Source organism: Lynx rufus, unplaced genomic scaffold, assembly GCF_022079265.1.
Source record: "Lynx rufus isolate CCGP_SWC_20201006 ecotype Redwood Valley unplaced genomic scaffold, mLynRuf1.p SCAF_7, whole genome shotgun sequence".
Classification (NCBI taxonomy): Eukaryota; Metazoa; Chordata; class Mammalia; order Carnivora; family Felidae; genus Lynx; species Lynx rufus.
Genome location: NW_025814889.1, coordinates 110,441,107 through 110,467,719, shown reverse-complemented (window position 1 = coordinate 110,467,719; position 26,613 = coordinate 110,441,107). Strand labels below are relative to the sequence as shown.

At 37.2% G+C, this 26,613-nt stretch overlaps 1 protein-coding gene across 2 annotated transcripts in view; it reads right to left on the bottom strand.

The window, feature by feature from the left end:
* The window catches only part of TMTC3 (transmembrane O-mannosyltransferase targeting cadherins 3), a 60,390-nt gene extending 33,834 nt beyond the window's left edge, over window positions 1-26,556 (bottom strand). For both annotated transcript variants that reach the window (XR_006959795.1, XM_047066029.1), the window contains exons 1-4: window positions 26,338-26,556; window positions 16,762-16,978; window positions 5,239-5,457; window positions 3,224-3,323 (exon numbers count right to left, since the gene is read on the bottom strand). Coding sequence is in view for 1 of the 2 variants with exons in the window: in XM_047066029.1 (XP_046921985.1) it covers window positions 3,224-3,323; window positions 5,239-5,457; window positions 16,762-16,950 (508 nt within the window). In the remaining variant the exon portion in view is untranslated. The remainder of the gene's footprint in view (window positions 1-3,223; window positions 3,324-5,238; window positions 5,458-16,761; window positions 16,979-26,337) is intronic.
* Between the last annotated feature and the right edge of the window lie 57 nt (window positions 26,557-26,613).

The following is a 26,613-nucleotide window of genomic DNA, read 5'->3' as shown; positions in this document are numbered from 1 at the left end:
CACCCTGAAATACTAATTTTTAAAACAAAGGTAGGGTGGCCAAATTGGAGAAGGGAAGCTTAAAGGCTGGAGTGTTGTGATTAATGAACCATGTATGTGAAATGAAGGCAAATTCTTTAAATTATTACACAGACATCTATATGTTTTATTATATCTGTCATTTATTAAAAACTTCAAACTGAAAACTACTAAGCAAAGTAGAATAACATTCTTATTTTAAAGAGTATAAAAATGAAACAGATAAATAGAATTTAAATTAATACTATTCTTTTAAAAAATCTGCATTAGAGGGCACCTGGGTGGCTCAGTCAGTTAAGTGTCAAACTCTTGGTTTCAGCTCAGGTCATGATCTCACGGCTTTGTGGGTTTGAGCCCTGCAGTGGGCTGTGCTGGTAGTGTTCCTCTCTCTCTCTGCTCCTCCCCTTCTTGCACTCTCTCTCAGGATATATATATACACACATATATATGTACATATATATATATATATATATACTTAAAAATACCATCAATAGAATATTCATAAGTCCTACTTAAATAGAAAACCTACTTCATCAACTTTAAGCAATATCAACTAGTTAGTGGTAATAATTTGATTCAAGAAGAATGAATTTTGAGAATAATTCCATATCTACTAACTTGCTTTATGACTTTGAACAAGTTTTCTGAGCTTAAGTTTTCCTACTGTAAAATATGACCTCCAATTCTTTTCAAGTTAAAAAAGCATATTGCAGTATAATTGTGTGATCTCAGGTTTATTTATTAAGAACATTAATCAGAGCAAAATCTCAAATAATTGACCTAAATCCAAGTATAAATAGAAAAATAATTCATGAGTTTGATATATGTTCTTTTGTTGTTGGGCTTACTACAGAAATTCATTTATTTTTGAAATTGTTTTCAACTTTACAATACTCTACTGATTAAAATTACTGAAAGAAAAACAACTCAAAAAACCTTCAAACACTATTGGAGATACCCAGTAAAACAGTATTCCTTTCCTCAAAAAAAAAAAAAAAAAATCTCATATTCTAGTCAGATCAAAACCATCAATACAAAAGTACATTATACCAAGGAATGAAACATAATGCTAAATTCCGTAAGAAATTCATACAGGAAAGAAATCAGTAGATGATTATTTACAAAACAAGCTGAACCTAAAGTTGAACTTTGAAGATATATACATAGAAAAACTGGGGAAGAGGTATGCATGCATAGAGAGGAGGAGGGAATAAGCTTAGCAAATGAATGATACAGAGAATAGTATGAATGGAAGGGTATGAATATAGTAAAAATTAGTGGGAAATAACGGCCTTGAAAAGATATTTAAAACAATATATCAAATGGCTTGTATAACCAGTTTAGCATATATTATTTGAGTCTCAAAATCACTCTACTGTGATATAAGGGAAGATGTAATCATGTGCATTTTTAAGATGAAGAAAGAATTTTAGAGGTCCAAAAAACAGTCATGCACAATAAAGAAATCAGGACTTTAACTTGGTTCTTCTGACATTAAATTCAGAGCTTCTCCTAGTTTGTAATTCCACTCCAAGACAGAAAGCAAACAGCTGCATTCTGTAATGCTGGATTCAATCTCAGCAACTAACAGCTCTAATAAAGGCAAAAGCTTTATTGAAACCAGTCACTTCAGTTCTTCAACTTTTGGTGATTACATTACTGTATGAACACATACTTTGATTTTATAAATAGATCTCTGGGGTTAAAGTTAACCATGTGTAATTTTGTCCAAAACAAGTCCCCCTGCTAGTACACTAACAACACTTAAAAATATACACGTATAAATACAGAATCCATTTCAATCATTAAAATTCATTCCAATTTCAAAATATAGGTTTCTAAACTGAATTTTGCATGTATAAAGATACAAACCTTTAGCAATCACATATATTCAAATAGTTATTTTAAGTATCTACTACATTTTGTGGAGGAGAAAGATAATAGTCATATAAACAAGATTTATTTGTTAACTGATGATCTAAGTGTTAATAAAGAAAAACAGAAGGTGAAGGGAAATAGAAAGGAATGGGAAGATGAGTGGTGCTGCTAATGGCATCTGAGCAGAAACCCAAAGTAACAGAAAGAAGCAAAGGCCCTGAGGTGGATCATGCTTTCAAAATGGGTGTGGGTCATGAATAACCTAGAATTTAAAGTGATCAAATAATTACAAATTGGAAACCTTTGCAAGGACACATACGTTAAATAGTGAATACAAAAGATGATGACAAATCTGTTTATGGTCTCAAGTATAAAATTATGTAATGTGGAATAGGACTATGGGAGTTAAGAGGACAGAGAGAGGTCCAAAGCAGGTTCAGTACTTTTTTTAATTATAATTTAATCGCTGACTTGGTCATTTGCTCAACAAGTATATACTGAACACCTACTGTATACCAGGAACTCCATTCCAGGAAATGGAGATAGAAACCTACCTATTACAAATCTAAGACAATACTAAAGGTGTTTGGCTAAATCACTTATTTGTTGAAACTTAGTTTCCGTTAATGTAAAATTAGGCCCCTTATCATCAGTACTTTGGGTTTATAGTGAGAAAATTCTCCAATGATGTAGGGAAAAAAAAATTAGAGTTAAAGTTTAGATCAACCAAATACAGGTTACTATTATGTAAAACCTCTTTCAGGTCTACTGTTCACACAAATCATTTTTATTACCTGGAACTTGTTTTCTGATAATATCTGGCATAACTAGGATTAATGAGCTAATGTGTACAAAGCATTTTCCAGGGTGGGCCACATGGTAGGGACTCCATAAATAGCTGAACTATGATCAACACCTAATAAAAGTTATATACTAATAGGCTTTCAACTTTATCTAAACAATACAATTCATGGCCTTCACAGGTGTTATTACAGAAAGACAACTGAAGTATTAGTACTTGTATCTTTGATAGGTAACAACAGATGGAACTAGGAATGACTCTAAAACTCCTATACTCTAGGGTAAATTTTTTAAGTTAAATTAAATACAGAATCTGTTAGTCATGATAAAATATAAACTGCATACAAAAATAATTTTTACTATTGACAATGTTGCATATCATGTTCGTATGTCCATACGTGCTGAAATAGTATAATATATAAAGATAAACCCAAGTGTGGCATATATTTTATAACAAATAGAGTAAATAAAAATTACTTAGCAAGTTTTATATCTATAGAAAAAAAATTAAATGTTAGACACTTACCTATGGAATTATCTGGTCCTTTTGATTTGGTATATGACAAAAATGCAGCTAGAAAAAAGATAGATGACAAAAGTTCTGCTCTTCCTACAACACCGGTTACCTAAAAAGGGAAAGGGAGAGGAGTTCATATTAATGAAGAGCCTCTTGAAAATTTAACTACCATATATAATAGGAACAGCACTTTAGAAATTAAATTGCCATAATTTTTCAAGCATATTTCAGTTTCTTAGACATTCTTTGAGTGCCCTCGTGTGGTAAATCTGTGTATCTTCCATAAAAATATATTTTCCAGTGACTCTACAATAGTTCTATTATCATCACTATTTTGAAATAATTACAGACCCACAGGGAGTTGCAAAAATAGATACAGAGAAGTCCTGTGTACGGTTTACCCAGCTTCCATCAACAGTAACATCTTATATAATATTAGTACAATATCTAGAGTAGGTCTTAATTAAAAAAAACAAAAAAACCTAAGACCTTACATATTTTCTTAAAATACAAGTGTTCTTAAAATATAAAAACATCATAAATTCAGTAAGGTCTATCTCAAAATAAACTTATAAACTAAAGACAATGAACTTTAAAAAGCCCTTTTAAATTCTAAAAAATTAAATATAAAACCCTCAAACCTCTTCCTTTAAAGTATGCCTGAGTGCCTGAATCAGTTAAGCGTTAACTCCTGATTTCAGCTCAGGTCATGATCTCTGCTGTCAGCATACAGCGTGCGTGGGATTCTCTCTCTCCCTCTCAAAACAAATAAACTTAAAAAAAAGAAAAAAAAGAGGCCAGTATATAAAAAGTTTGGGGGCGCCTAGGGGGCTCAGTCAGTTAAGCATTGACCCCTGATTTCGGCTCAGGTCATGATCTCTGTTGACAGTGTGCAGCCTGCTTAGGATTCTCTCTCTGCCTTTGTCCTACTCATACTCTCTCTCAAAATAAATAAACTTAAAAACAAAGTACTCTTGTGACACCTGGGTGGTTCAGTTAGTTGGTTAAGCGTCAACTTTGGCTCGGGTCATGATCTCATGGTCTATGAGTTCAAGCCCCGCATCGGGCTCTGTGCTGACAGCTCCAAGCCTGGAGCCTGCTTCGGATGCTGTGTCTCCCTCTCTCTCTCTGCCCCTCCCTGGCTCATGCTCTGTCTGTCTCAAAAATAAACAAACACTTAAAAAAATTTTTTTAAATAAAAATTAAAAAAAGAAGAAAAAGTACTCTGAATTCACTGTAGAATTTAAAACAACCTATCATTTTTATAAACATATGGAAAAATATCTGTTCAATTAGACATAAAAAGGTTCAAGACAGTGAGAGACACACACACCCCTTCTAATACACACAGACATTCAAACACTTGGAGTTTAAACATACACATTTTTGCTTACAACCAAAAGCTCATAACAAAGCAATCGAACAGAGTCCTCTTTGCTCTGTTGTGCGCAGTATTGGGGTTTCACGGTTTTCAAGAAAAATAAAGTTATAGTTTAAGTATGTCTTAGGAGGTACTGGCTGACAGACATATTGGCAACAGCAGAGACAGCTAACAATTTTGAAACACATGGCAAGAGACAACATGAAAGTACTGGGTATCATCATTTGTTAGGATGTGTTTATGTTTACATATATTTTGATATATTTTCATCCTTTACTTAAATTTGCCTTACTAAATATTTCCTATCCTTTGAAACACAATGCCAAGTTGACAAATATTTTAAATCTATATTCATAAAAAAATTAGCAAAAAAGACCTATATTCATTTATATTTTACATTACTAATCTTGAGCAATTATATCTTATACCCTTAAATAATAAATGCTTGTTTCAAAACTTCTTTTAAATTTAAAAATTTTATGTAGCCTAGAAAGTTAAGACTTACACTAATTAAAAAATCTTCAAATATTTGATTTAAAGCCACAGTTAAATTTTTTCTTAAAAACATATACCATTATAATCATTATGTAGGCTCTGCTAAAAAAAAAAAAAAAGAAAAAAATTGATTCACAGTTTTACTTACTGCTTCTGTGTGTATTGGGTGCACTGCAAAAAGTAAAGAAGCAATGACACTACTCCTGTTGTCCAGAAAAAGTTTGCAGACTTTAAGAAATATCACACTAACCACAGCATGAAAAATCATATTTAGGAGATGATATGACATTGGTTTCAGCTCACTAAACAGATAATTTAAGCGAAATGTCAATACTGTTAAGGGACGGTAAGACTTGTGGCTTCTCTCCTGAAAGGAAAAAAACAATCATCATTAAAGTACCATGGTCTTTCAGGGCACACAAACTAATTGCTGTATTTACTGTTGAAACTAGCAATAAAATAATGAAATGAATACTCCAAGGATAACACAAACATAAAATATAGCTTTATAAGCTGTGTTTTCCTATTTCCTTAGTCCCACAACAAGGCAATTTCCTCTCCTAAATATAATGAAGAATCAACAGCAGAGGAATAACATTTGACTTTTAATTCCTCTTTAACACACAAATTAAAAAAAGAAAAAAATAGGGGCACCTGGGTGGCTCAGTTGGTTGAGAGTCCGACTCCTCATTTCAGCTCAGGTCATGATACCAGAGTTGTGGGATCAAGTCCTGCATCAGGCTCTGCACTGAGGGGTGGAGCCTACCTAAGGTTCTCTTTCTCTGCCCCACTCTGGCCCTCCCCCCACTCTTGTGTGCTCTCTAAAAATAAAAATATAAAATAAAATATAAAATAAAATAAAAATATAATAGCACTGATCAAATTAGACCAAAAGATTCCTTCCAAAGCCTATATCCCCATCTATACCAATACCATTACCAATACCAAAGCCTATATTCACATTCTATACCAATAGCATTTATATAACTGCTGGCTAGCTCTTCAAAAGGAAATATAAGAATTAAATGCTTACCAGCACAGTTTAAACGGTGAACTCTCAAAATGATACTGTCTAGTTGTTTTATGAAAAATACCTTTGTAATGTATACACCTGAATATATTAAGCCAAAAACTCACTAAATACTATACAGAGGATAATACAAAAGCAAAAACTTTCTTAGAGAACAGAAAACTTTGTTATGATAGTCTCTACTGGCAAGAAATCAAATTTTATGTGAAGTTGCTGAATTTCTTTACAAACTGTAAGGTTCACTTAACCAGAAAAGTTTTCCTGTAAGACAAAATTAAAGCCGATTTAAGAATAAAACATAGGTCAAAACCACATAAAATATTATCCTAGCTATTTTTAAAAATTTTAGCTCGGGAAGATGGCGGTGTAGGAGGATGCTGGGCTCACCGTGTCCTGCTGATCACTTAGATAGATTCCACCTACACCTGTCTAAATAACCCAGAAAACCGCCAGAGGATTAGCAGAACGGAGTCGCCGGAGCCAAGCGCAGACGAGAGGCCCACGGAAGAGGGTAGGAAGGGCGGCAAGGCGGTGCGTGCTACATGGACTGGCGGGAGGCAGCTGGGGCGGAGGGGCAGCCCGCTGGCCAAACAGAGGCCCCAAGTCTGGCTGGCAAAAGCAGAGGAACCAGACGGAGTGTGTTCTGACAGCAAGAGGGACTTGACATCTGGAAGGTTATAAGTTAACAGCTCTGCTTGGAAAGCTGGAAGGCTGGAGGAAAACAGGAAGGAGAGTTGTTGAGCCCCTGAGGCGCTCACCAGCACCATCTCCCTCGCCCACCCCCCAGCCGAAATCCCAAAGGGAACCAGTTCCCGCCAGGTAACTTGCTTGCACTGTGAAACACCCAACGCTGTCCTTCTGCGGATCCATCCCTCCGGCAGCGGCAGCGGGTCTGACTCCCTCCCGGTGCCGCAGGGCCCCTCCCACAGCAGATCATCAAAGGATAAGCGAGCTGAGACTGCCCCTCCTGCACCTGTGCACCTTGCCTACCCACCCCAGCTAATATGCCAGATCCTCAGCACCACAAGCCTGGCAGTATGCAAGTAGCCCAGACGGACCACGCCACCCCACAGTGAATCCCACCCCTAGGAAAGGGGAAGAGAAGGTACACACCAGTCTGACTGTGGCCCCAGCAGTGGGCTGGGGGCAGACATCAGGTCTGACTGCGGCCCCGCCCACCAACACAAGTTATTCAAGACAGCACAGGGGAAGTGCCCCGCAGTCCCGCACCACTCGAGGGACTATCCAAAATGACGAAACGGAAGAATTCCCCTCAAAAGAACCTCCAGGAAATAACGACTGCTAATGAACTGATCAAAAAGGATTTAAACAATATAACAGAAAGTGAATTTAGAATAACAGTCATAAAATTAATCGCTGGGCTTGAAAACAGTATATAGGACAGCAGAGAATCTATTGCTACAGAGATCAAGGGACTAAGGAATAGTCAGGAGGAGCTAAAATGCTATTAATGAACTGCAAAATAAAATGGAGATGACCACGGCTCGGATTCAAGAGGCAGAGGAGAGAACAGGTGAACTAGAAGATAAAATTATGGAAAAAGAAGAAGCTGAGAAAAAGATTTAAAAAATCCAGGAGTATGAGGGGAGAAATTAGAGAACTAAGTGATGCACTAAAGAGAAATAATCTACGCATAATTGGTATTCCAGAGGAGGAAGAGAGAGGGAAAGGTGCTGAAGGTGTACTTGAAGAAATCATAGCTGAGAACTTCCCTGATCTGGGGAAGGAAAAAGGCACTGAAATCCAAGAGGCACAGAGAACTCCCTTCAGACGTAACTTGAATCGATCTTCTGCACAACACATCATAGTGAAACTGGCAAAATACAAGGATAAAGAGAAAATTCTGAAAGCAGCTAGGGATGAACATGCTCTAACATATAAAGGGAGACCAATAAGACTCCGGACAGATCTCTCTACTGAAACTTGGCAGGCCAGAAAGGAATGGCAGGAAATCTTCAATGTGATGAACAGAAAAAATATGCAGCCAAGAATCCTTTATCCAGCAAGTCTGTCATTTAGAATAGAAGGAGAGATAAAGGGCTTCCCAAAGAAACAAAAACCGAAGGAATTCGTCACCACTAAACCAGCCTTACAAGAGATCCTAAGGGGGATCCTGTGAGACAAAGTACCAGAGACATCACTACAAGCATGAAACCTACAGACATCACAATGACTCTAAACCCATATCTTTCTATAATAACACTGAACGTAAATGGACTAAATGTGCCAACCAAAAGACATAGGGTATCAGAATCGATAAAAAAACAAGATGCATCTATTTGCTGTCTAAAAGAGACTCATTTTAGACCTGAGGACACCTTCAGATTGAAAGTGAGGGGATGGAGAACTATTAATCATGCTACTGGAAGTCAAAAGAAAGCTGGAGTAGCCATACTTATATCAGACAAACTAGACTTTAAATTAAAGGCTGTAACAAGAGATGAAGGAGGGCATTATATAATAATTACAGGATCTATCCCTCAGGGAGAGCTAACAATTATAAATGTCTATGCACCAAATACAGGAGCCCCCAAATATATAAAACAATTACTCACAAACATAAACAACCGTATTGATAGAATGTGGTAATTGCAGGGGACTTTAACACTCCACTTACAGAAATGAATAGATCATCTGGACACACGATCAATAACAAACAAGGGCCCTGAATGATACACTGGATCAGATGGACTTGACAGATATATTTAGAACTCTGCATCCCAAAGCAACAGAATATACTTTCTTCTCGAGTGCACATGAACGTTCCCCAAGATAGATCACATACTGAGTCACAAAACAGTCCTTCACAAGTATACAAGAATTGAGATCATACCATTCATACTTTCAGACCACAATGCTATGAAGCTTGAAATCAACCACAGGAAAGAGTCTGGAAAACCTCCAAAAGCATGGAGGTTAAAGAACACCCTACTAAAGAATGAGTGGGTCAACCAGGCAATTAGAGAAGATATTAAAAAATATATGGAAACGAAAATGAAAATACAACAATCCAAATGCTTTGGGATGCAGCGAAGGCAGTCCTGAGAGGAAAATACATTGCAATCCAGGCCTATCTCAAGAAACAAGAAAAATCCCAGATACAAAATCTAACAGCACACCAAGGAAATAGAAGCAGAACAGCAAAGACACCCCAAACCCAGCAGAAGAAGAGAAATAATAAATATCAGAGCAGAAATACACAATATAGAACCTAAAAAAGCTGTAGAGCAGATCAATGAAACCAAGAGTTGGTTTTTTGAAAAAATAAACAAAATTGATAAACCTCTAGCCAGGCTTCTCAAAAAGAAAAGGGAGATGACCCAAATAAAATCATGAATGAAAATGGAATTATTAAGACCAATCCCTCAGATACAAGCAATTATCAGGGAATACTATGAAAAATTATATGCCAACAAACTGGACAACCTGGAAGAAACGGACAAATTCCTAAACACCCACACTCTTCCAAAAATCAATCAGGAGGAAATAGAAAGCAGCGAAGAAATTGAATCAGTTATCAAAAATCTCCCAACAAATAAGAGGCCAGGACCAGACGGCTTCCCGGGGGAGTTCTACCAGACATTTAAAGCAGAGATAATACCTATCCTCAAGCTGTTCCAAGAAATAGAAAGGGAAGGAAAACTTCCAGACTCATTCTATGAAGCTAGTATTACTTTGATTCCTAAACCAGACAGAGACCCAGTAAAAAAAGAGACTACAGGCCAATATCCCTGATGAATATGGATGCAAAAATTCTCTATAAGATACTAGCAAATAGAATTCAACAACATATAAAAAGAATTATTCACCATGATCAAGTGGGATTCATTCCTGGGATGCAGGGCTGGTTCAACATTCACAAACCAATGTGATACATCACATTAATAAAAGAAAAGATAAGAACCATATGATCCTGTCAATCGATGCAGAAAAGGCATTTGGCAAAATTCAGAAAACTTTCTTAATAAAAACCCTCGAGAAAGTCGGGATAGAAGGAACATACTTAAAGATCATAAAAGCTATTTATGAAAAGCCCACAGCTAACATCATCCTCAATGGGGAAAAACTGAGAGCTTTTTCCCTGCGATCAGGAACACGACAGGGATGTCCACTCTCACCGCTGTTGTTTAACATAGTGCAGGAAGTTCTAGCGTCAACAATCAGACAACAAAAGGAAATCAAAGACATCAAAATTGGCAAAGATGAAGTCAAGCTTTCACTTTTTGCAGATGACAGGGTATTATACATGGAAAATCTGATAGACTCCACCAAAAGTCTGCTAGAACTGATACATGAATTCAGAAAAGTTGCAGGATACAAAATCAATGTACAGAAATCAGTTGCATTCTTATACACTAACAATGAAGCAACAGAAAGACAAATAAAGAAACTGATCCCATTCACAATTGCACCAAGAAGCATAAAATACCTAGGAATAAATCTAACCAAAGATGTAAAGGATCTGTATGCTTAAAACTATAGAAAGCTTATGAAGGAAACTGAAGAAGATATAAAGAAATGGAAAAACATTCTGTGCTCATGGATTGGAAGAATAAATATTGTCAAAATGTCAATACTACCCAAAGCTATCTACACATTCAATGCAATCTCAATCAAAATGGCACCAGCATTCTTCTCAAAGCTAGAACAAGCAATCCTAAAATTTGTATGGAACCACAAAAGACCCCAAATAGCCAAAGTAATTTTGAAGAAGACCAAAGCAGGAGGCATCACAATCCCAGACTTTAGCCTCTACTACAAAGCTGTAATCATCAAGACAGCATGGTATTGGCACAAAAACAGACACAAAGACCAATGGAATAGAATAGAAACCCCAGAACTAGACCCACAAACGTATGGCCAACTCATCTTTGACAAAGCAGGAAAGAACATCCAATGGAAAAAAGACAGTCTCTTTAACAAATGGTGCTGGGAGAACTGGACAGCAACATGCAGAAGGTTGAAACTAGACCACTTTCTCACACCATTCACAAAAATAAACTCAAAATGGATAAAGGACCTGAATGTGAGACAGGAAACCATCAAAACCCTAGAGGAGAAAGCAGGAAAAGCCCTCTCCGACCTCAGTCGTAGCAATTTCTTACTTGACACGTCCCCAAAGGCAAGGGAATTAAAAGCAAAAATGAACTACTGGGACCTCATGAAGATAAAAAGCTTCTGCACAGCAAAGGAAACAACCAACAAAACTAAAAGGCAACCAACGGAATGGGAAAAGATATTTGCAAATGACATATCGGACAAAGGGCTAGTATCCAAAATCTATAAAGAGCTCACCAAACTCCACACCCGAAAAACAAATAACCCAGTGAAGAAATGGGCAGAAAACATGAATAGACACTTCTCTAAAGAAGACATCCGGATGGCCAACAGGCACATGAAAAGATGCTCAACGTCACTCTTCATCAGGGAAATACAAATCAAAACCACACTCAGATATCACCTCATGCCAGTCAGAGTGGCCAAAATGAACAAATCAGGAGACTATAGATGCTGGCGAGGATGTGGAGAAACGGGAACCCTCTTGCACTGTTGGTGGGAATGCAAATTGGTGCAGCCACTCTGGAAAACAGTGTGGAGGTTCCTCAAAAAATTAAAAATAGACCTACCCTATGGCCCAGCAGTAGCACTGCTAGGAATTTACCCAAGGGATACAGGAGTACTGATGCATAGGGGCACTTGTACCCCAATGTTTATAGCAGCACTCTCAACAATAGCCAAATTATGGAAAGAGCCTCAATGTCCATCAACTGATGAATGGATAAAGAAATTGTGGTTTATATACACAATGGAGTACTATGTGGCAATGAGAAAGAATGAAATATGGCCCTTTGTAGCAACGTGGATGGAACTGGAGAGTGTGATGCTAAGTGAAATAAGCCATACAGAGAAAGACAGATACCATATGGTTTCACTCTTATGTGGATCGTGAGAAACTTAGCAGAAACCCATGGGGGAGGGGAAGAAAAAAAAAAAAAAGTGGTTAGAGTGGGAGAGAGCCAAAGCATAAGAGACTCCTAAAATCTGAGAACAAACTGAGGGTTGATGGGGGGTGGGAGGAAGGGGAGGGTGGGTAATGGGTATTGAGGAGGGCACCTTTTGGGATGAGCACTGGGTGTTGTATGGAAACCAATTTGACAATAAATTTCATATATTGAAAAAAAATAAAAATAAAAATAAATAAATAAAAATTTTATGTAAGGGTATTCAAATTCAGCATCTTTGCTCTCTTACCTCTTAGTATATCTTGCTGGGACCCTGGTATTATACTTGTAAGCTTTTCATCCCTACCAGGGAATGTTAGGAACCACAAGGAACAAATATTTCTCCTTTGAAAATAGGAACATTTTAGTATCTCTATACTGACTACACACACCATGAGTGTTGTCTACTTAGAATGTTCTTTGCTGCTTAATTTCTGTACATCATTGGCTTTAGCTCAGGCAGACAAAATTATTTTTAAGGCACTATACTGAACTGACATGATTTGTATCCAAAAGCAAAAAAAAGGTTCTAGAAACCTTTTTGAGAGCCTAAAATGTTACCATAGTTCCAATGGGACATATTTTTCAGCTGAATGGATGAAGTCTGAAAATGCAGGGGGAATAGGTTATTTTTAATTGCAATATACATGATTTTTTTTTGTTAGGTCTATTAGAGAGCCATAGGTAATGGCCAATTAAAAAATTAATTATTAACATAACTAATTATAGTAAATCTTGGATTGCAAAAGTAACTCGTTCTGTAAGTGTTCCACAAAACAAGGAAATATTTCTAATAAATTTTAACTTGATAAATGAGTAATGTCTTACAATAGTAGTATGTGAAACAAAGTCACATGATCACAACTGAGCCAATGGCTCACTCTCTCCCTCTCTCTCTCTGTCTCTCTGGCTGTGGAATTGTGGGTGACCATCTCCCATGGTCACATGCTTGATCTCAGGCTGTGGCAGAAATCGGTGGTTTCAGAACTCTGGAGGGTGCCCACAACTGGCACTAGTGTCTTGTCACTTCAAACCACCTATGTACGTACTTCACTTTTCCACACAAGAGTAAGCTAAGGAATGCTTTGTTTCATTTTAGGTCAGACTGCCTTCAAATATAGACTCTTTCCTCTGCTGTCTTACTGTCAGTTTCATTAAATATGACAAGAATTTATTAATACTGTATTGTAGTATCTCTGAAAGCGTATATGACGGCCCCATGCAGAAAAAGGTTGAAAAGAAAGGCAGTGAGAAGGAGATGATCATGGTGGATGTTAAGAAGGAAATCATTGAGCAGTACAAACAAGGCATGCAAGTGGCCGAAATTGCAAGATTTTATGGGAAGTCTACATCTGCATCTCATCTGGAGAGGAGGAGAAAAAGGTAGAGGAATCCCTCACTTCAAATGAGATTAGGGAGATGTGTAAAATGTGGAAACGGTGCAAAATTTTATAGAAATGCACCACCCAAATAAGGCTGTGGCAGTGTGGGTGATGAATCTATTTAATGGCAATGCAATGTCACATTTCCACGAAATCCTCAAAAGGAGGCAAAAGCAAGTGCCAGTGGATAGGTTCTTTGTTTAAGTTGCATAAAAAGAGAAAGATTCCATGGAGTCTATAGATAGCAGTGATTCCGTTAGTGATGGTGAAAGTTGTCCTACACAATAACCCTCTTCTCTCTTGTCTCCCTCACACCAGCAGCCACTAAAGTTTTCAAAGGTAAGTGCAGATTAATTTTTCTTTACATTTTGTATTTTCTTAATTTTATATTATATTGCAGGGTGGTAATGGAATAAGCTTAGGAATTCCCTGAGCCTGCACTGATGGGTTAATAAGGCATAAAGAATTAAAAAGCCATAGGATACTCACACCCAAATTTGGGTAAACAAGATTAGGTAAATAAGTATAGAGAGGGTGGGCCAATGCCCCAATACAAAAGTATATGAGGTAAATAAGATTAGGTATTCAGGGAAGATACCACCCACCCCCCCCACCCCCCCAACTCCCCAGCTTAGTATTATAGCAGAAAGCTGCTTTTGCAGAAGGACCAAATTAGGTAAACAGGTAAATAGGGCTATAGACCACTACAGGGCAAAGCTGCCCAGAGCAGAGCTAATTAACAAAAGAAAGGTTCCTAGTTGACTCTGAGGTTACATGTTCCACCTTTCTTGTCCCCAGACAAGTTTAGGTAAACAGGTGGTGCCTGCGGTCTGCTGTAAACAACTTTCCTCTGGGCACCAGGATTTTTTGTTTTGTATTAACCCAAACCCCTAACCCCGCATATCTTCAAGATCCCCTTTCCCATGAGTCCATGAGTTAATGTTTACAGTTTCATTGTCTCTTTCTGCACGTTCATCACCATGTTTGTAAGCCTTCTGATCCTAATAAGAAAGGAGCAAGGACCCTTAATCAGGGGCTCTTGTCTTCTCCTGGACATTAGCCATCTTTCACATTTTAATCCTGCATCCCGCTTTCTTGCTAGACAAGAAAGAACTCTAGGCCCAGAGTCTATGACATTACAGTATTGTGATCATTTTTATATGAATATTTTTGGGTTCTGGAACAAATCATCTGAGTTTCCATTATTTCTTATGGGGAAATTTGCTTTGACATATAAGTGCTTTGGATTACAAGCATGTTTCTGGAACAAATTATGCTCACAAACCAGTATTTTACTGTATTTACACAATTCATTAGTAATCTGAGACTCTGCTATGACAAATAATCATTAGCACAGCAGATAACAGGTTTACTCTGTGAAAGTACAGTAAAACAGTTATATTACAAACAAAATAATATAGATCATTATTAAATTCAGGTGTATTAAAAGAAAATTTAATTACTCATATTATTAGGTGGCAATAGAAACATAGGCATGAATATAATGAGTGAATTAGCTGACAGTTCCCTGCTAATGTGAATCTCCATATAGCGGAGGCAATATCTAGTACAATGGGATTATTTGCAAACGTTACCTTAAGATAGATATATTGTAGGCCAAATGCCAGAAGAGAGTGGCTCATTATAGCTCAGTGGTTCTCAACCATGGCTGCACCAGAGAATCACTTGGATAACTTAAGAAACACCCAATCCTCTACCCCCCCAAAATCCTACAATAAAAAAGCGAACACACACAAAAAGAACAAGACAAAAATATTGATGGTTACATCCCATTCTGAGCTAACTGTAACTAAAAAGTTTGAGTAGAGCCTTGGTAACATTTTAAGTGCCCCAGGCAACTGTAATACGCAGCCAGATTTATAATACACCGAACCATTCAAAAACAGAGTATTACTATCTAAAGAATGGGTTTATAAAAGAGATGATCTAAACACTGAGAAGCCAAAAGGAGTCTAAAGATCCCTAATGTGCCAGTATTCATACAGTTCAGGAGAATGTTCTAAGCCCAAAATGTGTCTTTAAGCTCTATACTGGCACAAAAATCCTTATAAAGGTTTGGTGATCTGCACACAGGCTTCTAGCCTATCAGTACTTATGGATATCAACCATTAGATCTTTGTGCTAATTCCAGGCTTGTCAAGAAAACATGTAATACCTAAATACTATTCAGAACAATTTTTCCCTAGTGGCATGTTTCCCAACAGGAAAAGAAGATGCCCATCTGAAAACAGGAGGAAGCAACAATCTCCACCATATATTGTTATTCTAATTTGTTCATTCATTTTGTCTGAGTCTATTATTATGAGTATTTTCTTAGTGTGCCCACTTATAGGTGCTTTGAACAAAATCAAATACTGTATTTGTAAAGCTGAGGAAATCATATTGACACGAAGGTATAACTTTCATGAAACCTTTAATCTAGCCAGCTAACCTTTCAGTTTAAAATCTCAATGCCATGATTAAAATCACAACAGATACTAGCTTAAGTTGTAGGAATGGGTTCTAAGGGTCTCTGGGGATAAAAGGTAGGGGTAGAAGGAAATAAACTGACTAGAAAATAATGTATCTTATTATAGAACCATATTTTTTCCTCATTATCAAATATGTTATTTTTTTTAAAGGCTAGAATTAGGTGAGAACAGGAAGGTTTAAGAAAATAAAGTCTGCTTTTTAACAAGAAAAAATACTTATGTGCTGTGACTAAAGGAATGACAGACTTCACCCCCACCCTTGAGAAACTTCCATATTTAAAGCCTGCTTGGGATTCTTTCTCTCTGCCCTTCCTAAACTCATGATCACGTGAGTGCTCACATGCACTATCACTCTCAAAAAAAAAGTCTAATCTATTTATACTGAAGTCACATATTTTCAGATGGTTAAATATATCCAAAGTGGTCATCTCTTTGGCCTGAATCATGGAAAAAGAGAAAATTAGCAAGAAATAGATTTGTTTACACTTACTCATATCCTAATGTTTGGTTTTCACACACATATATTATTTTTAAAAAGATTAAACCAAGGTATACAACTAAGGAAAGAACCATGTACTGCTTTAAAGATGATAACCACATCTTCAACTTCCTATCTAACATACAAATTTTTGGGAAACAAATTCATAAATGCTATGATGCCAATGTTGATAAAGAATTATGAGTAATAAACTACTAGAATTATTTAAAATCTGAGATAAATATAAGCAATAAATAACTACTTACCTCAGACATAGGGGTTCCCCAGAAGTCATTCTGAAATAAAGTTTTTAAAGGTGTAGATGGATGCAGGTCTTTATTATCCAGTATTGCTGAAACATCATCAAAAACAAAACCACAAAAGAGGCTGTTCCAATAGCAGGCAGTAACCACACCTACTATTAAGGTTACTTCTTTGAGGTTAATATCAGCCATCTTTTTCACAAGCACTTGTGGATAAAATCTAGGAGGGAAAAATCATGAAAATAAAATAAGCATCATTTTTTTCAAATAAGTAAAATTTTAGTAGAAGGATAAGTAAAATAGCGAATGCTAATTCTCCTTGAGAGTATTTCAAAGCTCAGCTCAAATATCATCCACCTCTAAAAAGCATTAGCTGCCCACTCTCTTCAAATTTCTAACTTAAAATTAATTGCTGCTTCATGAATTTCATACCTCTACTACAATCACACCACTTAATCTCTGGATTTATATCTCTAGCTAATAGATAGTGAATTCCTTATAAGTCATCACAGGTCAGATTACTCAGGGAAACAGATATACACACAAAAAACTTTTAAAAAAACTAGTATGGTGTACTCAAGGAGTAGTAAATAAATCTTAGTGGGAAGGACAGTAAATTTTTGTGGGAAAACAAATATTTGAAAAAACATTGAACACGGATTTTCTGAAATGTATCTTAAAACTTCTATTTTAGTACTTAATATACTAGAAGATCAACTATTACCTAAATCAGGTGTCCAAACTTGCAGCCCACAGCCTTGGTTTGGTTAAAACCTTTTAAACATATCTGTCTTAAATGTCTCTATAGGAATTCTAAGCCTAAGCTAGCTGTATACTAGCCATTTAAGTATCGTCTCGTCTTTAACCCTGACTTGTTTGATTGATTTATGTTATCTGGCCCATATAAGCTTAAAACCCAGTTCTAAATAGTGTTTCTTTTTCTTTTTACCACAAATGGTTTTAATATAGGGAATGGGCTTTACACATGAAAATTCATAATTAAGTCATTGTTTTAGAGAGGATTCAGTGAGGGGTACCTGGGTGGCTCAGTCGGTTAAGCATCCAGCTCTTGACAGCGCAGAGCTTGCTTGCAATTCTCTCCCACCCCCTCCCACCCCTCTGCCCCTTCTCATTGGTGCTCTCTCAAAATAATTTTTTTTTTTTAAATAAAGGATTCAGTGAAAAAATGGTTTAGAGTAAAAGGCACTATAATAACTGGATGATACTGAAGAATCAGCCCTATAATTAAAATAAGGGTACTCTTGAAAAACAAGCTGATGATATACTTTTTTAGCTTGAGTAGTATCATTAGTATCATTTTAGGCTCATCACTTCTGGAAGATAGAACTATGCCCCCCTCCCAAACTGTCCACATCCAAATCCCCTGATCCTGTGAATATGTTACCTTACATGGCAAAAGAGACTTTACAAGTTGTGATTACATGGAGGGTTTTGAGATGAAGAGATTATATCCTTAATTATTTGGTGGGCCAATTCAATGACAGGAAACCTTACAAAAGGCAGGCAGAAGAGTCAGAAAAGCAGAGATGAGAGTGATGTGACAGTAGGCTAGGGCCATAAGGCAAGGAATGATGGCAGCCTCTAGAAGGTGGAAAGGCAAAAAAACCACTTTCTTCATTAGATTCTAAAGGGACCACAGCCCTATTGACATTTCAATTTTAGTCTAGTGAAACCCATTTTGCATGTCCATAGTTATAAAATAAATTTGTTGGGGCGCCTGTGTGGCTCAGTCCATTATGCGTCTGACTTCAGCTTAGGTCATAATCTCCCGGTTTATGAGTTTGAGCCCTGCATCATACTCTGTGCTGACAGCTTGGAGCCTGCTTGAGATTCAGTGTCTCCCACTTTCTGACCCTCCCCTGCTCATGCTCTCTCTTCTCAGGAATAAATAAACAGTAAAAAAATAAATAAATAGAATTTTTGTTACTTTAAGCCAGCATGTTTGTGATAATTTGTTATAGCAGCAAGAAGAAACAATACATCACTCACAGAGCCAAAAGATCTAAGGCCTGATATACATCTGGCCTAGATGTAGAGAGGAAGAATACAGTAGGGAGGGCAGAGAGAGATTTAAAATCAGACGTAAGTTTATATAAAGATACACACACAAGCCTATTAAAGTGCCTTTAGAATTGGATAGGAAAACCTTAGAATATATTACACTTAAAGAAATGCAAAATCCAATGCTACCAATCACCAAAGGAAATTAGCTGTACCTTTTGAAGGATAGTTTTAACTAAAAGAAAAATTATCTAAGGGTTTATCTTGAGTCCACAAGTGATTTATCATCTCTAAAGAGTAAGACCTTATACCTTATTATCATAGAAAAAGCTGATAGCACTTGTTTAAAGATTGGAGACTGACCAGGCATTATTTGCCTCACTCATTCTCAACTACACACTAAAATGACAAAGTATTAAAAGAGAAAAGAAAGGGGGTATAAATTCCCAAGGATAAACACCACTGGAGAGGCAATCATAGCAACTTTTGGAAGCTGGAAAAACAAAATTTATCAAGTGACCTAACAGAGCTCAGGAAAGTGAATCTAAAGCTTAAGGTGGAAAACTTAAAAAGGTTTTTGCATCCCTGCCAGCATCAATCTCAAAACTGGTGACAAGATCTCAAGAAATAGGTTGGAACATATGGATTTGTTAGAATTTATACCCCTTTCCCATTGGGTACAGGCAAGTGACCTCTTCTATAGCAGGGGAGAAGATCAGAGACTTCCTCTCTGAAATAGGTGAAATACAAGGTGTCTGACACAGAAGACACAAGTCAGAAGGTAGCAAACTGAAAATGAGGGTTAACCAGAAGTCTGTCCATATACATTTTGAGACACTCCAGCTCTTTTTCACAAACTGGTATAGAATCTTATAAAATATTACAACTCTGGAAACAAACAAAAAGGACTCTAAAAGCTTCCACAAAGAAAACAGGTTCCATACCAAAGATTATGAATCCAAACAAATCTTTTTTTTTTCTTTCACTAATACTGGAAGCTAGATGCAGAAGAAAAAGGGAGTAATGCTTCAAGTTTCTGAGGGATAATAATTTCCAACCTAAAATTCTATGTTAATAAACACAAATTACCCAACTAAGAAACTAGAATAAAAATATTTTAAGACATTCAAGGTCTTAAAAACATTACCTCTGTCTCCTCTTTTCAGGAAACTAATAGAAGATGTATACCAGTAAAATTAGGGAGTATACTAAGAAACAAAGAGAGGGAAATCAGGAGACAGGGGATCCAATGCAAGATAGCAACAAAAGAAATACCCAGAAGAAAACAAAAACTAAACAAAACAAAGCAAAAAAAGAAATACCCAGAATGACAACCATGCAAGCAAGTCAACTAACTACTTCGTACTAGAATAGGTCAGAAAGTTCTTGAACAACACTCCGAAGAAGATATAAACAGAGCACCTAATGGGTGAGAACCATGTTACTCTTACAGTGTGTGTGTGTATAATTGAAATTTAGGAAAACAAAACAACTCAGAACATCCACCATGGGATAGATGAAAATCAGGTCTTGTGTATCGGTCAGAAACCTCTCTCCCATAAATAATGTCAGGTCCCTGACCTGGTGACACTTGGAGTTCTTACCCCAAACTGCTGTTAAACTATTTGGTTAAACATTCTCACCACAGGAAAAATTAAAATAAATAGAGGAAATAGGAGTAAATTAAACCCGTGGTTTTACTACTTCACAGTTATATTTGGGAATTAACATGTATTTGATTATTAGAGTACTTATAATGTTCAGAATAATCTTATACACTGTAGACTCTTGATATATTAGCTTCAAAAATAATTTAAAATGCAATTTTATATGACACAATGATATGTAAAATATACATAATATTAAATTATTGGCCATGCAGTTTGTGGATTTAGGCTTTTTAGCTGAAAAGTATACTAATTTAGCCAAGTTTGCAAATATATTGGAATTTTTGTAAAGACTTGGGAGTTGCTATAGTTTTAAGTTTAATTTATTAGGTGTATACAAATTGTTTTAAGTATTGAGAAAATTTTGCTTTTTAAGTCAGGTGTCTTGAGTCCTTGAATAAAAATTAGGCTCAGTTGGTTAAGCATCCGACTTCGGCTCAGGTCATGATCTCACGGGTTCCTGAGTTTGAGCCTCCTATCTGGCTCTCTGCTCTCAGCACAGAGCCTGCTTCAAATTCTGTCTCCCCCTCTCTCTCTGCCCCTCCCATGCTCATGCTCTCTCTCAAAAATAAACATTAAAAAAATAATAAAAATATATTAAAATTATAAATGCAATTTTAAATTAAGGCAATTTAACCAAGTTTTAAATGTAGCTTATGCATTTAGTCCTTTCAATTTGAGTTATATAAAAAAGGGGGTGGGGGGGCGTGTAAGTTTACAAACATAATAAGACTTTTAGGTTGAATTTAAAGGTTTACAAAACATAAGGTTATAAAACGTTACTTTAAAAAACTTGGACAGGGGCGCCTGGGTGGCGCAGTCGGTTAAGCGTCCGACTTCAGCCAGGTCACGATCTCGCGGTCCGTGAGTTCGAGCCCCGCGTCAGGCTCTGGGCTGATGGCTCGGAGCCTGGAGCCTGTTTCCGATTCTGTGTCTCCTTCTCTCTCTGCCCCTCCCCCGTTCATGCTCTGTCTCTCTCTGTCCCAAAAATAAATAAACGTTAAAAAAAAAAAAATAAATAAATAAAAAACTTGGACAGTTCCCAGGATTTCTAAATATAGTTAGGTAATTAAGAGTTATACAATCACATTAAGTTGCAAACAGTTCCATTCAGTAATTGACGTGCTCAATGCCAACATAATAATCAAAACCCTTAACTTGATTTAACTTTAGGGATTGTCTTCTGCTCCAAGCTCAAGCTCACTGCAAATGAGAAGCCTTGTGACATGGAGAGGGGGTTCAATGCTTCTCTTTCTTTACCTAGAGATGATAGTACCTTACATGCTTGTTAAACATAAAGAAAGGAAAGCAAAAATGCTTACTTGACCATTATATCAAAGATGAGATTCTCATAGGTGTTTGTTACCATGTACCCCTTTTTCTAAAAATCCAGTAGTACAACTGTGGAAAAAATAAACCTACAGGAAAATTTTATATGAATTTGTGACTAACCTGGAAAGTAGAGTTCTCTCAGTTCAATAATTTCATGATCTTCTTCAATAAGAATAACCTATATTTTATGACTATTTTAAAGTGTATAAAACTTTGGCCTGCAAAGTTTATGAAGTATTTACTCTGACTCTTCCTAATCTTTCCAGTCTCATGTCAAGAGACAAGTGTCAGCTTGCTGCACACTGAGTCTTCTCTACTAGAACAGACAAAATGAAGTATGTTATACACAGTGGATACTAAAGTTCTCATGGTTATGCTTTATTATAGATGCTGGAAAATAACCTACCATTCATTTTCTTGATAAAGCAGCAAAAAAGGGAATGGAAGTAACATCTGAACAAAATAAGTTGACTGATACAGGGAACAGACGTAGCAATCACAAAAGGGAAAGTCTTTTTTGTGAAATGATTTTGATTAAATAAAACTGCTCATAAAACCAGAGAGAAGACAGAAGGCAGGTCCAGGCAAGTGTTCCTGTAGCAAGGACATTTATAAAATTATCACATCTCTTGGTATCACTCTTCTCTTGGTAAAAACTGACTGATGCAGAAAATATAATAATAAAAAAAAAATAACAGTTTCAGTGATTTTCCTCAAAATTAGAGTGACTGAAGTAGAACTTGAGTTAAATTTGATTCACAGCTACGTACATACTATAATGCATAAGGACCTAGACCATAGCAAACTTGTTTCCTGTTGTATCGCCCTTGTCTAGCTGTTGGGGAAGGTCATTGAAAAGATGTGACTGACAGGGGGGCCTGAGTGGGCCAGTTGGTTAAACCTCCGATTTTTGATTTTGGCTCAGGTCATGTTTGTGGGATTGAGCCCCGCATAGGGCTCTGTGCTGACAGCACAGAGTCAGCTCAGGATTCTCTTTTTCTCCCCCTCTGCCTTTTCCTCACCTGCACGCCAAAATAAACTTAAAAAAAAACAAAAAAACAAATGTGACTGCCAGCTGATCTATAAATTGGGCCCAAGTGATCTGTCCCCTCCAGTTGGAATGTGGGTTGTTTGCTTTTCATGCAAGCTTTGCTATCCCAAAGGCCACTGCAAGGACATAGCCTTGAGATAATGATATGGTGTTGAGAACACCTGCACAATATACTTGACTGAACCCAGTTAAGGCCTCTTTATATAAGCTTTTCAGATTGGGTGGGTGCAGGGGTTCATTAGTCTTTCCACTATGCAAGACAAGCCTCGTAGGTAAGTACCCTTTACTTAGTGAAGCTGCCACCTACCAACCTGGAATGGCCTTCCCCTTTGTCTCTCTGCCCTCCATGTTCAGAAGCCAGTTTCGGATTACACCTGGAAAGCTCCTAAGGAGGTTATAAGTCAATGCTAGGACAGTGTACAAGCTCAAAAATATTGTTAGAGTAAAAAAAAATGAAATTTAAGTAAGATTTTGCATTTTGCCAGGACTGTAATTGAGATCTGGGTAACAGTCTTAGATTCATAACTATTAGGAAATTACTTAGCTTCTCTGAATTTATTTTCACTTCTGAAAAGTGAAAATAAAATTTACCATTAGACCAGGTACCTTGAGATACTGGCAATATAAATGTGAACAAGAGGATGAGGGGAACTAAGGGTAGTAAAGATGAAAACAGACAAATGAAACTAGTAAATGAATATACAGAATAGTGATAATGAATGAAAAACAAGAAAAAAAACAAGGTGCTACAGAAAAATCAGATTCCACGAAAATAAATATGCAGTTTTAAGCACATGATTAGATCTCATCTCTTCCCTTCCTTGCTAAATTATGAATTAAAAACTGAACATGAAAAACGTAATTCAAATTCTTGAGTAAACAAAGTTACATCATTAGAATGTGATATTTACTACAGACAGCAAGACTGAATTAGAAGCACTCCACAGATACTGCTTCCAGCATGCCTGAGGAGGTAGTATGGCAGTCAAGAGAATGTCCTCCAGCCAGAAAGATCCATGCCCAATATCACACTATTTAAGCACAGTACTTAACTTCTCCAAGCTTAAGTTTTTTAACTTAGTTGGAAAATGAGGACAATATAGGCACCTACTCCACTGGACTGTGATGAAGAGTAAGTGAGATAGTGTGACAAAGTTATAGTATTGGCATTTGTATAGTTATGGCATTTGCACAAAATATACAGATTAATGGAACAAGACAGCCCAGAAATGAACAAAGGACCAAAAATACATAACGAAGAAAGTAGAGTCTAATAACTGGTGTTGGGAAAACTGGAGAGCCACATGTGAAAGAATGAAAGTGCATAATCTTACAGTACTCACAAAAATCAATACAAAATGGATTAAAGACTTGAATGTAAGACCCGAAACCATAAAACTCCTAGAAGTAAACATAAAGGTAAGCTCCTCGACACTGACCTTGACAATGATTTTTTTTTTTGGATTTGAAACCAAAAGCAAAAAGGAAAAATAAACAAGTGGGACTACATTAAACTAAAAAGCTTCTGCACACCAAACTATTAACAAAATGAAAAGGCAACTTATGGAATGGGAGAAAATACCTGCAAATCATACATCTGATAAAGGATTAGTATCTGAAATATGTAAGGAACTTAAACAGCTCAACAGCAAAAAAAACAAAAGAATCTGATTTAAAAACAGGCATAGGCACCTGGGTGGCTCAGTCAGTTGAGTCCAACTCTTGATTTCAGCTCAGGTCTTGACCTCACAGGTTCGTGAGTTTGAGCCCAGAGTTTCTTTTTTTTTTTTTTTTTTTTTTTTTGTCAGGGCAGAGCCTGCTTGGGATTCTCTGTCTTCTTCTCTTTGCCCCTCTCCCATTCTTTCTATCAAAAATAAACATTTAAACAAACAAAAAAACAAAAGAACTTCTTCCAAAGACTTACAAATGGCCAACAGGTACATGAAAAGGTGCTCAGTATCACTACAGCAGGGAAATGCAAATCAAAACCCTGAGACACCACCGCACACCTGTCAGTTTACTGTCATCCTAAAGACAAAAGATAACAACTGTGGTCAAGGATGTGGAGAAGAGAGAACCCTCGCACACTGCTGGTGGGAATGTAAACTAGTGCAGCCTCTACGGAAAACAGCCAGGAGGTCACTCAAGATTTAAAACAGAACTACCATATTATCAAGCAATTACACTTCTGGATATACATCCGAAGCAAATGAAACCACTATCTAGATGAGATATCCATTGCAGATACCCCCCATATCCATTGCAGAATTATTTACAATAGCCAAGACATGGAAATACCTTAAGTGACCACTGGCAGATGAATCAAGAAAATGTGGTATATACATACAATGGAACATTATTCAGCCATGAAAAGAATGAAATCTTGCAATTTGGGACAACATGGATGGACCCTGGGAGCATTATGCTAAGTGAAATAAGTCAGACGGAAAAAGACAAATACCGTATGATCTAACATATGCAATCTAAAAAAACAACAACAACAACAACAAAAAAAACCCAAACTAAAACAACCAAAAAACAAAAACGAACTCATTGAAACAAAGAACAGACTAGTCAAAAGGTAAAACTTAGAGTTAACAAGGTATGCAGGTTCTGGGGATGTAATGTAAGCATGTGAAAAAGATAATGAACAGTATGTGGCATATAATCTCAGTAAACGATACAACAAAATCATCATTCCTACATTTTAAAGACATTCATCAGATTTGTATCTTACGAAATCGGTATGTTTTTATTTTTTACTGAGCTATTTGTTTTACCCAAACACGTGGTTTGGAAAAAAATCTGTATATTTTCAGGAGGAAAATATATCAATTACAATTAAGAAAAAGTCCTAAAAAGAAGATAATTGTAAGAGGCAATGGTCCAAACAGTTGAAAATGTCATTTCAAGTTTAAGGCTTTTTGAGAAAGTTACCTACTAGTATATTATATTTCAGAATGGCTGAGCGCAGCAGGATGGGGAAACTTTGTCCAAAAGAACTGTAAACACCTGAGAACACTTTCATATAAGGGCATCTTCGGTAACCAAGCAAGTGACAGTTTCCGGGCTGGTGAGCACTGAGGCCCTTCTCTCTCCACCCCAGCAGTAGCCTGGACAAATTCTAAACTCCCCTCTCTGGAGCCTTCACTCTATGCCAGTACCTCAACCTTCAGGTCCTCCGATCCACGAAGGCTACGGTGCTACAGGTAAGGCGGACAGAAAAGAATGTGTCTTTTTCTCGATTCTTTACTCACCCCGAAATCACGATCTTGGCGGCGCGGCCCCCACTCCACTGTACTGAATGGATTCTGAGAGCAAAGAAAACTAAAACTTTTTTTTCTTACAGAGGGTACCACCCGGGGAACGTTTGCAAACCCCTAAGAAGGGTGCTTCCCACCTCTTCAGACCTGGACCGAGTCCTTCCGCCCCAAAGCACGAGCTTCGTTAAGCCGGGACCGCTCCCCTCAACTCCTCCCCCGCCGCTGACCCGTAGCCCGACCTCACCTGGGAGCAGTTCCACCAGGAGATGGATTAGGGAAATCTCAGGAAAAGCGGCCCAGCGAGTGACGCCACCGAAGGCACAGTCATGGTCTATCTAATTCTGGTCACCGGCGCACACGCGCCTCAGCCACTGCGCCTCCCGCCTCCGGGTCGTTCCCCCACCACCCCAGCACCGTCGCAGCCTCCCGCATTGCACGCCGGGAACGGCCTACCTCCACATCTCAGAAACTTCATTTCCCAGCATGCACAAACTTTGCATGCAGAACTGCACTCTGGGAT